At 43.6% G+C, this 14385-nt stretch overlaps 1 protein-coding gene across 1 annotated transcript in view; it reads left to right on the top strand.

Moving 5' to 3' along the window:
• Nucleotides 1-546: 546 nt before the first annotated feature.
• The window catches only part of LOC123230571 (zinc finger protein 2 homolog), a gene marked incomplete at its 5' end in the record, with an annotated part of 109304 nt that continues 95465 nt past the window's right edge, over nucleotides 547-14385 (top strand). The window contains 3 exons of the mRNA XM_044656705.1: nucleotides 547-949; nucleotides 1034-1606; nucleotides 6935-7142. Of these exons, the coding sequence (XP_044512640.1) occupies nucleotides 547-949; nucleotides 1034-1606; nucleotides 6935-7142 (1184 nt within the window). The remainder of the gene's footprint in view (nucleotides 950-1033; nucleotides 1607-6934; nucleotides 7143-14385) is intronic.

Below are 14385 nucleotides of genomic sequence, written 5' to 3'. Positions count from 1 at the left end.
TTTAATTGGAAACTCTCTCTCACTGCACATCAGAACATCCATACAGGAGCAAAACCTTATAAATGTAAACACTATGGAAAGGCTTTCACACAGGACTCCCTTGCTGTCCATCAGAGAATCCACACTGGAGAGAAACCTTATGAATGTAAACACTGTGGAAAAGCTTTCACAAAGAGTGCCAATCTTGTTGCACATTGGAGAATCCACACTGGAGAGAAACCTTTTGAATGTAAACACTGTGGAAAGGCTTTTACTTGGAAGGCCTCTCTTGTTGTCCATCAGAGAATCCACACTGGAGAGAAACCCTTTGAATGTAAACAGTGTGGAAAGGCTTTCAGAAAGTGGGGCAATCATGCTACACATCAGAGGATCCACACTGGAGAGAAACCCTTTGAATGTAAACAGTGTGGAAAGGCTTTCAGAAAGTGGGACGTTCTTGCTGCACATCAGAGAATCCACACTGGAGAGAAACCTTATGAATGTAAACACTGTGGAAAGACTTTCACACAGCGTGCACATCTTGCTGTACATCAGAAAATCCACAGTGGAGAGAAACCTTATCAATGTAAACAGTGTGGAAAGGCTTTCACAAAGAGGGACTCCCTCACTGTTCATCAGAGAATCCACTCTGGAGAGAAACCTTATGAATGTAAAGAGTGTGGAAAGACTTTTACCTGGAAGGGCTCTCTCACTGCACATCAGAGCATCCACACTGGAGAGAAACCTTATGAATGTAAACAATGTGGAAAGGCTTTCACAAAGAGGGACTCCCTTGCTGTCCATCAGAGAATCCACACTGGAGAGAAACCTTATGAATGTAGGCATTGTGGAAAGGCTTTCATAGACAGGGGTACTCTTGCTGCACATCAGAGAATCCACACTGGAGCAAAACCTTATGAATGTAAACATTGTGGAAAGACTTTTACCTGGAAAATCTCTCTCACTGCACATCAGAGCATCCACACTGGAGAGAAACCCAATGAATGTAAAAATTGTGGAAAGGCTTTCACACGTAGGTACTCCCTTGTAGTACATCAGAGAATCCATACTGGAGAGAAACCTTATGAATGTAAGCACTGTGGAAAGGCTTTTACAAAGTGGGGCAATCTTAGTGCACATCAGAGAATCCACACTGGAGAGAAACCTTATGAATGTAAACACTGTGGAAAAGGTTTTGCCTGGAAGGTCTCTCTTGCTGTACATCAGAGAATCCACACTGGAGAGAAACCTTATGAATGTAAACACTGTGGAAAGCCTTTCACAGAGAGGAGCAAACTTGTTGCCCATCAGAGCATTCACACTGGAGAGAGACCTTATGAATGTAAACACTGTGGAAAGGCTTTCACAAAGAGGGGCAATCTTGCTGATCATCAGAGAATCCATACTGGAGAGAAACCTTATGAATGTAAACACTGTGGAAAGGCTTTCACAAAGAGGGGCACTCTTGCTGTACATCAGAGAATCCATACTGGAGAGAAACCCTATGAATGTAAACATTGCGGAAAGGCTTTCACAGAGAGGAGCAAACTTGTTGCCCATCAGAGCATCCACACTGGAGAGAAACCTTATGAATGCAAACAGTGTGGAAAGGCTTTCACACAGAGAAGCAATCTTACTGCACATCAGAGAATCCACACTGGAGAGAAACCTTATGAATGTAGACAGTGTGGAAAGGCTTTCACACGGAGGGACCATCTTGCTAACCATGNTCACACGGAGGGACCATCTTGCTAACCATGAGAGAATCCACACTGGAGAGAATGCTTGTGAATGTAAACACTGTGGAAAGGCATTCACAAAGAGGGGCAATCTTGCTGTACATCAGAGAATCCATACTGGAGAGAAACTATGAATGTAAACACTGTGGAAAGGCATTCACAGAGTAGTAAACTTGCTGCACATCAGAGAATCCACTCTGTCTGGTCTGATGGCAGTGATCTGTGGCCTAGGAGTTTCCTCCCTGGTTTGGGCCCTGGTTCTTTGACCTCTACTGGATCAGAAGCCAGGCCCTTGGGATGGTCCTTGTAGTTCAAGGAAGTCAGGTAAGAGGAGGAGGAGGAGGACACTAGGGGAGTGGGAGTTCCTTGAGGGCAGGGACTATTTAATTTTTGTCTTTGTACCCTCAGCATATGGACAGGACCGGAGATAAGGTAGGGGCTTAATAAAAGCTTGTTAAATTGATGTGTGATGTGCCCCTCTTCCCCAGGGCCCTTTGGTGATCTTTGGGTGGTGGGCGAAGAACTCATTCCTCCTTGTGAAGATGGTTTAACTCTTCCCTTGTCTGTTTTAAGTTAATCAGTCAAAGCTTAATACCAGTCCCTAAGTATGAGTTCACAAGTCCCTTGTTAGAGTGGGTGACAACTCCAGAGGCCATTTCCCTGCCCCTGAGCAGTGTTACACAAATTGAAAGACTTCAAATTTGGTTCCCATAAAGTAGGGAAGGGATAGGAAGTGTTGTGGAAAAAAGACTATAAAAAGTCCTGAACTTCCTTTCCAAGGGACTTCTCCTTTGGAACTCGTCTTTGGAGTCTCTTTGCATCAGTAAGCTGGACTGAAGGAGGAGATTCTTTCCCTGTATCCTGCACTGGCCTCTTGAGTGAGCAGCTGACCTTCCTTTCCTGGCTTCTGAAGAGATTGGTTCCAGGGAGGCCTTTCTATCCTGGAGGAGGCTGCATTGGTGGTACCGTTGCTGAAGATACTACCAGGAGTCCTGTCTGAAAAGACTATCACAACTCCAAGTGGAGATTGAGACTTAAGAGTTGTTACTCGGTGGTGAGCTGGACTTCTTTGGACAGAAATTATAGGGTATCTAGCTAGCAACACTTTTACTCCCTACATTTCTCTCTTTTACTTTATCACTATTAAACTAAATTATTAAGAGTGGCCAACAGACTCGTGACATAAGGGTTAATTTTTAAAATCGTTGACCACAATATTACTTTAGAACTTTCATATTAACATAAAACCTAAATTTTAAATTCTTATATCCTAATCCTAATTATCCAGGCTGGGGAACCTGAGCATTGGCCATTGATGACCCAAAATTCTCAGCCCCCTGGGGGCCCAGGCTTGGGTTACTATGGTGAATAGTCAACCTTCCTATCCAGTAATGTATCTAGGCTTCTGTGGGCCATCTTATTCTCAGGCAGATTCCTTCCTGGTTCTGTAACTCGCCCACTAGAATGGGGAAGGAGAGTATGTCTTCAGCCCATTGGTGTGGCTCTGGAAAGAGGACACTATCCTCTGGGCCAAAGCCTACTACTGGGTTACAACTCTCAGCAGAACCTTGCTCTCAGCTGAGCATTGAAGACTCTCAGTGGTCTTGACTCCCACGTGTCCATCCATGTTATCCCCTTCATGCACCCTCCTTCCAAACCATTCCCTGAGTTTGACATGCCATCACCCCTTAAACATGACTTTGCTTGGGGAATCTCCTCATGTGTTTTACCCTCACTCTTCACTTTAAGAAATCCTTAGTTTCCTCCTTAGTTTTGAGGCTGCCTCTGTTCTGGCATTTTCAGGGTCCTGCAGTGTCCAGCAGGCTTTCTCCTTCAATCTCTTCCCCCAGAGTACACTTTCTCTACAAAAAGCTTGGAAGATTCCCAACGGGGACAAAGCTTACCTTTCCTTTCCCTTTATGGCCCCCTCACTTAGCCCTGGAGTTTTAATGCAACAGAGGCTTCTGTTCAAAAAAGCTCATGTGTGGAGCACTTTGATGCCTGCCAAGTATTTTATAGACATCTGATTTGTTCATTTTAATGGCCCTGTGAGTTATTAGCCCTCCTACATCCCTTTTTATCAATAAAGGAACTGAGGCTCTAAGAGCTTTCCTTCCTAGGGTCACACAACTGGTAAGTATCCAGGGCAGGATTGGAACCCAGGCCACTCTGACTTTGAAGCCCAGGGCTCCTTCCACTGTACTGTGCTGCCTCTGGAAAGGATTTGAATTTGTCCTTCTCAAGGAATCTGAGGCCAGTCCCGGTTCTGCATAGAAGCCTCAATGGGAAAACTACTGGTCTGTGATGTGGGACCCATCCTGTGGTCTCACAACATTGGACAGACCTTCAACTCTGATAGGGCAGGGATCAAAAAAGAACAAGGGTCAGCCCTCTCCAGAAGCCTAGGCTAACTGTGTAGATTGATAGGTCATCGATGATCATTTTTGAAGAACTCTTGAAGTCTCTGCCTTTGATGGCTTCTAGAGGGTGGAGTCTCAGCCTTTGATGAGGGTGGAAGGTAGAAGATTTGAGAGATGACCTTTCAGGGATGCCAACCCTAAGCGGGTGAGCCAGGGCTGCTTTCCAGAGCTTGGACAGTAGCCAGGAAAGTGGAGGTCTTCATTCCTTGGAGACTTACATGCCAAATCGAGGAAATTTCTTTGGAGAGCCATCAGTGCCCCTGACCATTTAGTTTAGGCCCAGAGGGGAAGAGACAAGAGAGGAAAGGAGAGCCAGGAATTGGGACAAAGTACACCACTGCCTGCAGTTCCTGCTCTGATGGGAGGTTTTGCGTTTCTAAGTCTTAGAATTTAATGTTTCTCCAACACGATTGAACTCCACCAAACCCAACCCACTCAGAGCCTGCTGTTATTAAGCATTTGCTATGAGTAAAGCACTGGACTAGAAACTGAAACCCCCAAATGGATAAATGAAAAGCATTTGTTCTCTAGAAGAGCTGAAATTTGGCAAAAACGATACAGCCAGCAAAGCAGGCTTTGGGACAATTTGGGGAGGAGGGAGAGAAGGGATACCTAAAGGGACCAGGAAAAGGTTCCTGGGGGACTCAGGAGGTGAGCCTGGAGCTAAGGAATTCCAAAAGGCAGAGGAGAGATGGAGTGAATTTGAGGGCTGAGAAGATGGAACAGAAAAAGGTATAGGGACAGCTAGGGAGCTTAGTGGATAGAGAGCCAGGTCTAGGTCCCCAGGAAGACTTCTCTATAAGAAATTTGTCACCTATTCAATAAATCATCAATTAATCAATAGTCACTTAGACAAGTGTGGGGCTACAAAGACAAAGGAACCAATTCTTACAGTCAAGGAGCTTCCATTCCAATGGAGGAGACAACATGAATGTACACAGTATTGCCAACTACAAAATATGTGTACAAGCTGGGAGCTGGGAGGAATGAGGAAAGGTTAATGCAGGCGGTCCTCAGCTAGAGTTGTTAGTGAACAGTACAGCAGACACAGAGCAGATCTTACGTTGCATACTAAAGGGCTCCAGTTTTAAGTGTTTTGTACTAAGAGAATAGATTAAAAGGAACAAACATCATCCGTTAAGTAAAAGGAATCCCCAGAATCAGTGTGCTCTGTGCCCCACCAATAATCCATGCTATACACAAAATGGGCCATCCTTGGGTGCCATGTTGCTTACCAGTAACATCTCAGCATAGAGGGAAAGGAATTGTGCATCCTGTGGAGGCAGAGGCTATTGTTTCAGCTCTCATGGCTCTAGCCTCTATCTGGAAATGGGGAGAAGTTTTTGAGTCTAAACTTTGAGCCCTTGTTTTTCTCCTGCAGATGTAGAGCATTGTACAAAGTGTCCAGAGGCTGAATATCCAAACAAGCAGAGAGACCGCTGCCTTTCCAGGGTTGTGGCCTTCCTGAATATGAAAGAAACTGGGCATGACTTTGGCCTATGTGGCTGTCTCCTTCTCACTGCTGACTGCTCTGGTTCTGTTGATCTTTGTGAAGTTCCAAGACACTCCCATAGTCAAAGCCAATAACAGGACTCTCAGTGTTATGAGGAAGATAAGATTAGTTATTGATTAGGTATTAAGGATGTAGCTACCAGGAAGGAGCTGGAGCTGGGAATTCCAGGATGGAATGAAGGAGCAGGAAGAAGTGCTTGTACCCTGAGAGAGGACTCCATTAGGGGTGGGCAAAAAGACTGTTGCCAGTCTTGGAGATCTCAGAGCAAAGGACACCCTGCCTCCTGATTTTCCCCTGGGATCCTGAGTGGTGGCATCTAGCAAAGAGAGAAGATCAACAGTCCAGTGCCAAGGAAGAGAAGAAAAGTTTGAGATCTGGTGGACAGCGTTTCAAGCAAAACCCTCCCTACTTGGTACCTGAGACAACCTTGGCTCTTGGCATCCAGAGATCATCAGTGGATTGCAGTGAGAATCACAAAGCCACAAAGCCCCTAGCTGAGCTACTCAAGCCTGGCAGGTTCCAGGTCTGAGGCAGTCACCCAGAGACTCCATTGCTCCTTGGGCCCTGTCAGTTTAGATTACTAAATTAGTGTAGAAATAAGTCTTTCCTTTCCCTGTGGGGTATGTCATTAGATTTAAGGTTTTAGAGTAGATATCCCTATCCCACCTTTTAGTTGTTCATAATTAAATCTAGTTATATCCTGTTACTTTGTCTGTTGGATTCAAAGCCTCTAGCCCAGGGTGGCAGTTGGACAACTGTTCCTTTTTCAGTTAGGAGCAGCTTGGCTGTTCTGATCCCCATGTCCAGGTCTAGTCTCTCATAAACCCCACTGTGTGTACTCACAGTCACCTAGTTTTAGTTAATATCCCTGGTGACCCCATTACCTTTACTTATATTTCCAACATCAGCTACATTCTCCTCATCTTCCTCATCTTCTGCTTCCTCTGCTCTCTGCTCTTCATAGGCCATCCTGCCACTGCCAACTTATCTCCTTCAACAGTGTTTGGAGTTGTCTTCACAGTGGCTGTTTCTTCCATTTTGGCCAAAACTATCAGTGGTTCTGGCTTTTAAGGGTGTTAGACCAGGGAGCAGGATTCACATATTCCTGCATCCTCTAGTGTCCAACTACATTCTTTTCATCTACTTGGGGATTCAGGTGATTTTCTGTGGCACCTGGCTGGGCACCTCTCCCCCCTTTCCAGAGGCTGACACTCACTCTGAATATGGCCACATCATCATTAGATGTAATGAGGGCTCTGCCCTTGCCTTCTACTGTGTCCTAGTCTACATGGCCCTTCTGGCCCTGGGGAGCTTTACAGTGGCTTTCCTGGCCAGGAACCTGCCTGACACCTTCAATGAAGCCAAGTTCATCACCTTCAGCATGCTGGTGTTCTGCAGCGTCTGGGCCACTTTTCTGCCCACCTATCAGAGCACCAAAGGGAAGGCCATGGTGACTGTGGAGATCTTCTCCATCTTGGCCTCCAGTGCTGGGTTGCTGGGCTGCATTTTTATTTCCAAATGTTATGTGATCCTCCTGAAGCCAGAAAGGAATACCCTGGAACAGATGAAGAAGAAACAGGATTCTCAAGGCAGGATTTTATCTGAAGCAAGACCTTATACATCCAGTTGTGGAAATAATAGGCTTAAATAATAACCCACAGAAATCTAGCAAAACATATTTATCAGATTTAGTGAAGTTTGAACACTAATTAGTAGATTGTGGCATTCTCTCTGGGTGCCTTGTCAAATTCTGTTCACATAGGTGGACTGGATCCCCCACGGGTACAACTGGCTGCTACTGTTTTAAAGGTGTGCTATTAAAATGCTGTAGACTCTGCTACCAATGCAGCAGGCAAATTTGGGAACTCCTGATTTTCAGTTTCATCCTTTGTACAGTGAGGGAGTGGGAGACCAAGAGGGTAGATGAAACTCTCATCTCCCATAACCAGTGTGAATTCTCCATAAGGATTCCTTCTTTCCTGGATCCCACAATTAATTGAATCACAACTTAAATGGTTGAACTCCTGGAACTTTGGTTTGTAATTCATTGTTCCACAAGGTATGACTTACTTTATTCAACTGATTTCAACATATCTTTTTTTGGGATCATCTGCTTTCATCCTATGACCTGAAGGAATTGTGGGAATTGAGTAGAACACACTGACTCCATCTTGTGACTCAGTTCTGGATCTAGCTCAGTTCCCTGTCTACTCAATTATGAGTCTAGTCCAATTTCTGTGAAAAATTTTATTGAATTATGGGACTTTTGCATTGGTTTTAAACCTCTCCCTTCCTGACTGGGAAGCTGGAGTATCTCTCCCAGTATCTTAGAGACTTTTAACTAAGGACTTGGGTTATGCTGACCAGAGAATGGATGAGATCCAAAGATTGTTTCAAGGAGTTTTCTCATAATTCTACACCTCATACAACCTATATGTGTTATCTGAAAACTGGGCCCATACTATTAAATCGGCTCTTATTTTCATTTCTTTTCATTGAATATCGATTGGGGAAGTGGGATGCCTCTGTTTCTGATTTCAGGGAATTGTCCTTTCCAGCTCTCCCCCTCATTAAGTGGAAAGTTCCTAATCTTTCTCTCAATTAAAAATCAAATTCCTAATCTGCATTCTGGTTTTCATCTTATTTTTTCTTTTAATGTAGAAAAATCTGTCTCCCTATATATTTGGGATCCCTTCCTCTCCTGACAAGGAATTTAATCAACTTCATATTACCTTTTCTCTTTGATCTCAAAATTTTAACCTTAGACACTTAGTAGCAGCCAAAATAGCATGCTTTCACTGGCTAAATGGATTCAGAATTATAATAATAATATAGAATTCTACAACATAAACAGAAAATTATTGTTCAGGTTCCAGAAATAAAAGAAGTCAAATTTTCAGAGATAAATCAGCTGTTTCATTTCTGTGTATCATTGATACTATTTTCAGGGTAAGGATCAGAAGAAAGAATAGCACCAAAAGAAATGAAATGGATGAATGTTTTATAGAGAAGATATAATCGACAATTGATGTCAGTTATATTTTATAGAGAAGATATAATCGACAATTGATGTCAGTTAGATAAACTATTTAGACCAGAGATAAAAGTCAAAATTGTATAAAAAGGACAAAATTAAAACAACTCAACTCATTTTTATTCTCTTCAGTCTTACAAAGAGAATGGTCCTTGGTCTTGTTATATTGGTTTAACAGTGATATTTGTGGGAAGCAGCAAATGCCAGTGGTCCATGGAGTAATCTGGTCTTGCTTGTCTTTGATTTATGGAGATGACACATACACAGCCTCTCAGCAGGCTTGAGTGAAAAGGTAGGGGCACAATTTTGGGGGGTACTCCTTTACTTCCCCTCTCTCACCAAGCAGTTAGGAATCAGTTACAAATGGAGGTTGCTCTATTGTCTTCAGATCTCAGTCAGAAAACTAGGTAAGGCTGGTCTCAAAAAGATAATAACTTAATCGAAACTATTTCCCCTCAGGTTTGAGTAAGGAGAAAATCTTAAAAGCTTGATGTCTGAAGCTTTCAGGGTCTGAGGAAAGGACTTGGTTTGGGGGCTACAGGACAGGAAGAACTCAGCTTGAGGAGGTATAAGTATTCCCTAAATAATAGCCAGGCACAGCTCCCAAAAGATGAAGGGTTTAATGATATGTGGGGAAGGGAAGAAAGGGAGATTTGACAAGCATAAAATAAGGTCAGGGGAGCCCTAAACTGTTAAGTCCTAGTAGCCCCTCCCCCCAGAAGGGAGAGATATCTTGGTTTGCTAATTAGCCCTCTAACCTAAAAGATAATCTTCTCCTATGGTCTATATAATTAATTTGAGGAAACAGTGAGGTTGATTGAAGATCTATTTAGGTTAAAGCAAGGTTGGCAGCATTCAAGAACCCCAAGATCTGGGAACAGCAAACAGAGTGCCCTGCTCCCTTCACCCCCCAGGAATCAAATGCCCTTATTAACTGCCTTAAACTTCCCCCTCACCCAGAGTTCTTGGGGTAGGGAGGATCTGGAATTCTCAGCTGAAGCTTGACCCACTTTATTGCAACTAGAATTCCACTCTGCAATTTCAATGCCACAGTAAGAAAATATTTTATAGTATAGGAAGAAAAGAGCTCTTTGGAATTTTATATTTAATATGTACTCAAAGGATTACATAAGTCATGTAACAAAAAGATGGAGGATGAGCCATTTTCTCAGGCCTTCACAGTCTCTCAGACATAATCCCAAATAAGAATTATGTTCAAAAGGTAGAGCAATTTCAGCTGCCCCCATGGTCTAAGAATAGGAAACATATAATGAGGCACAAAGCAGAAAAAGGATCCAGAAGTAGAGCTAATCCCTCCTCCCTAATATACTTACTGTGAAAGGGAATTCTTTGTTCTCTTTTGTCTATTCTGAGTTTACACTTGTGAAAAAGGTTTATTCTCTTTGCCTAGTTGGAGTTGACACTTTGGTTAACATTAATTTAAATACCCCTACTTAGTACCTCACTAGACTGAAGACAGGATTAATTCTCCTTTGTCTACAGTGGGAAGCCAATGAGAGAATAGATAAAAATCTGAGACTTCTCTTTTGACCCCTTTTGTGATCCCTGTGATTTCTTGTTGAAAAGTATTGTGGCCTTATTGAAAAGCTTTAAGTTCCTAGCTAACCAGCAGTTAAAAGGTTAACATTCTTCCCCTTTGGTCAGAAATGCAGCCAAGGCCTGAAACCTTAGTTAGCTGGTGCACTTGCCCCTGAGAAAAGTATTCTCAGACTTGGCTTGGTGATAACAGATAAAGCTGAAAGTCCACCCTGGTTCTTATCTTCACCTTGAAGCTTCTAAGCCTGTTGTATTGTCTATGTTAAAAATACAGCTCTGTGTAGTTGTGGGAAACTGTCCTTGTGCTTTTTGGGTGAAAGGGAGTTTGAATTTCTTATATAATAAATTTGTGACTCTGGCACTTGGAGAAGCAGCTATGAGTTAACAATCTAGATCATCTATTGTCCCATTATTTCCTTATCAACTAAGTCATCCTTATCAGATTATCAGAGATGATAAAAAGATCTTGAGAGTCTACCTTTTAAATTGAATCAAGAAAAGACTGACCACCTTACTTAGTGCTTGCTGAGAAACCAGTAAGATACTTGGAGAGCTCCACCTTTTTTTAAACTTAATATGTCAGAAACGGTGAGAATTCTTTTAAGAGTTCACACAAGAGTTCAAACTCTCAGCAACCATTCAATCAGGAAACTGTGAACCTTTTTGATGAGAAACTTACCTTAGGAAGATGAGAAGCCATTATTAACAGCAACAAGGGCTTGTTCTGACAGACCAGGCACATGGATGTAATTTGAAAACTTAAGACAACCAATGAAACTCCCTCTCAATTTATGGACAGACTCATTGAGCTGGGAGGTAGATATATAGAACTGGACCTTTCCAGAGAAAGTGATGTCAGACAGATTACATGGCAATTTGTACAGAACTGCTCTTAAATCTTAAAAGATTATTTTAGAATCAGCTGCCCAAATTGGTCCAGTATGGACCTTGAAGAATTAAGGAGAGTAGCTATATACGTATTTGATGGGCACCAGAAAAAAATGAAGAGGATAGGAAGTCAATGAAGGAATTAAGGAGAGAAAATAAAAATGTAAAAGAAAAATTGTGAGGAAAAAATCCTGGAGTGGCCTTAGCAGCTTTGCAAGAATACACAAATAAACACCAAAATGTTATTTATGTGTAATGTAATGTTAAATTGCAGAAATTAGAATCAGGTATTCAATAACATGAATTTTAGGAATCATGGTAATTTCAATGGTGATTTCAGAAATAACAGTATAACAGTTATCAAAATTATAATAGAAATGATTACAGAAATCATACTCCAAATGAGGAAAATGATGATACACAACAAAATACCAAACAAGAATACATCTAAAATGGAGCTCGTCCATGTTATACACAGAGTGAAAATCCCCTTCAATGCGAAGGAGAAATGCCCAAGAATCTTTATGAAGGTGCGAGGGGGGAACAAGGACCTTCGAATCAGAAAATGAAACCTTTGCTTTTTCAGAATCTGATGCTTCAATGCCAATTATTCCTATTCATTTCCTCCCAAATAGTAATGAACTGCATGTAACCCTAAAAGAAGGGAACTCGTACTATGGCTGCCTTTTAGACCCTGGAGCATCTAGATCAGTTCTGGTGAGTAATCCAGTTGCAAAATGTGATCCCACCAGATCTATAGATGTAGTAGGTGTATCAGGAACACCTCAAAAGGTCCCAAGACTTTCTCCTCAAATGGTATCTATGGGACCTTTATCTATAGAACATTCTATTCTATTACATACAATAATTGTAGAACCAATTGCATGAACTCCATGAATCCGGAGCTGCAGTACAAGCAGGACCTATAGACTTTTTACTTTGCATGTTTTATAAATTTGTACCTGGGGGACTTCATTTCCCAGTATCCTTTACTTTTCCCCAGGTTCCCTCATCTTACTTCCCTGTCTTGCTCCCTGCCATGGGTTTGTTTATAAGTGTGCTTAAACCCACACTGAGGTGGCTTTGGGGCTTTCGCTTGAGCTGGGCAGGTATGGGTCTCTGGCTCTTTGCTCTGCTCACTCTGCTGAAGGAACCCCTTTTTTCTCTCACTTGGTGGTTATTAAATCCTATGAATTTAAATTCTTGGAGTATTCATTCATTTTTAGTCTTACAGTATTTGGCGACAATAGGGGACTAAAGAATTTTTTTTTTAAACCGTTCCCTACCCTCTCAGAATCAATACTGTGTATTGGTTCCAAGGCAGAAGACTGGTAAGGGTAGGCAATGGGGTCAAGTGACTTGCCCAGGGTCACCCAGCTGGGAAGTGTCTGAGGCCAGATTTGAACCTAGGACCTCCCATCTCTAGGCCTGGCTCTCAAACCACTGAGCTACCCAGCTGCCCTTTCTGTGCTCTTTTGATATGACCGTGTCTGGCTTGAGTTACACCATCTACAGTAGTGTCTATGCTGTGGCTTGGGCTCTCCAGGAAATGTTTATGAGGAAACTGGAGAAAAGTCCAAAGAGAGATGAAGACTGTTTAGTACGTCATCCTTGGCAGGTCATATTGAATGGCTGGCCACTCCTTAGCTGTGATGTAGTGAGGATGTATTTGGGGAATGGCTGGGACAAGACGTATAATGGTGTCTCTGTCAACTCTCCAATTCCATGATTAGATGTTCCTTAAGGATTTGTGCTGTTCGTTTCCAAGGCTTGTCAGTCTGCCTATGAAGCTCATCATTCCTGTTTCCTTCACAGAATCTTTGGTTTGGAAGGACTTCAGGGATTGTCCAGCGGTCCTACACATATCTGAACAGGAACAACTTTTGCAACAACGTCGACGGTTCCTCGTAAGGCTCCTGCCACTTCCAAAGGCCTCTCCTTCCATTTCCTGGCGGCTCCAAGTGTTGAATAACAAGTCATCATTAGGCTAGGCGAGGATGCTTAGGCCACATTGGACGGCAATCGAGTCCTCGTCACCTCTCTACCTGCGAGGGATGAATTTTCTCCTGAATTCTTATTCTGAATTCTAAATGAATCAAGTCCATTTTCTATGTCTTCATAAGTCACGTGTGATGCCTAGTTACTCATTAACCAATCAATGAACCCGGAACACACATCGTAGTTTATGAACAAACGGAAGCCATTTTCAGTCCAAGCTTTTAGAGATCTCTTTTGGTGCATCCCTGGATTCTTGAACTTAGATAAACAAATTCCCTTGACCGATACAACATTAAGTGTGAAACAAAATAGAAAAAAATATTTCAGGAAAATATTTGTGAAGACAAATATTCTAGACAAAATCACTGGGATCTAAAGATCCTTTAGATCTTCCTCCTGGTGTGGGAGTGGGATTGGTCATTCGCAGGGACTCTGCTTGGCCCTGGTTCCGTGGTCAGAGAAGAGCCGGCCCAGGAACAGAGCCCCGATGAGTCCGGGAGGGCGCCCTGAAACAAGGGGGGAAGTGCAGGGCTCCGTCCACGTGATTGTCCTGGGAGGAACACGGCGCCCAGGATCCGCCTGTAAGAAGCTCTGTTGGAGTCTCAGGAACATCCTTGTGGAGGGGCTGCTCCGGGTCCGAGTGTGGCAGGGTTCGGGCTTCCTCCAGGGGACACGGGAGGGGCCGGGGCTCTTCTCTCCCTCCCTGAGGCCCAGCAGAAAGCTCCCTGAGCACCTTTGCCCTGGGCTGGGAGCTTCACGGGAGGCTGGAAGGGGCCAATGAGACAGACTTAGGGGCTCCCTGCAGGCTTCTGCCAGGGAGAGAGGCAGGGGAGATCCGCACCCAAGCCCCGTCCATCTGGGCGTGCGTGTGTACACAGACAGCAGTCGAGGTCAGAAGGAAATGGAATGAAGCCGCCCCTCACGGGCATCCCTGCAGAACCCCTTTAGTTGGGTCCGGGGGGGCTGGGAGGTTCTCAGGAGGAATCTAGTCCCTGACTCGAGGCTGTGCATGAAGCAGGGGAAGAGCCTGGTCAAAGGCTGTTCCCTGAGAGTCTCTCCTGAGGCTGTGAACCCATTTATAGTGTTCTTTCTGCCACCCGCATTCCTGGAGGAGGCTGCAGAGACCAGGCGGTTCCCCAAGATCAGAGGGAACAGGGGGGCCGGAGGAGGTCCAGACTGACCCGTAAAGAAGCCGGGACAAAAGGGTTCTGAGCTGTCCTGATCCAGAAGCTCCTATTCCTCACCTCAAGAGAGCCC

Source organism: Gracilinanus agilis, chromosome 1 (assembly GCF_016433145.1).
Source record: "Gracilinanus agilis isolate LMUSP501 chromosome 1, AgileGrace, whole genome shotgun sequence".
Lineage (NCBI taxonomy): Eukaryota > Metazoa > Chordata > Mammalia > Didelphimorphia > Didelphidae > Gracilinanus > Gracilinanus agilis.
Note: the sequence above shows the minus strand (reverse complement) of the source record. Positions and strands in the feature narration are given on the sequence as shown.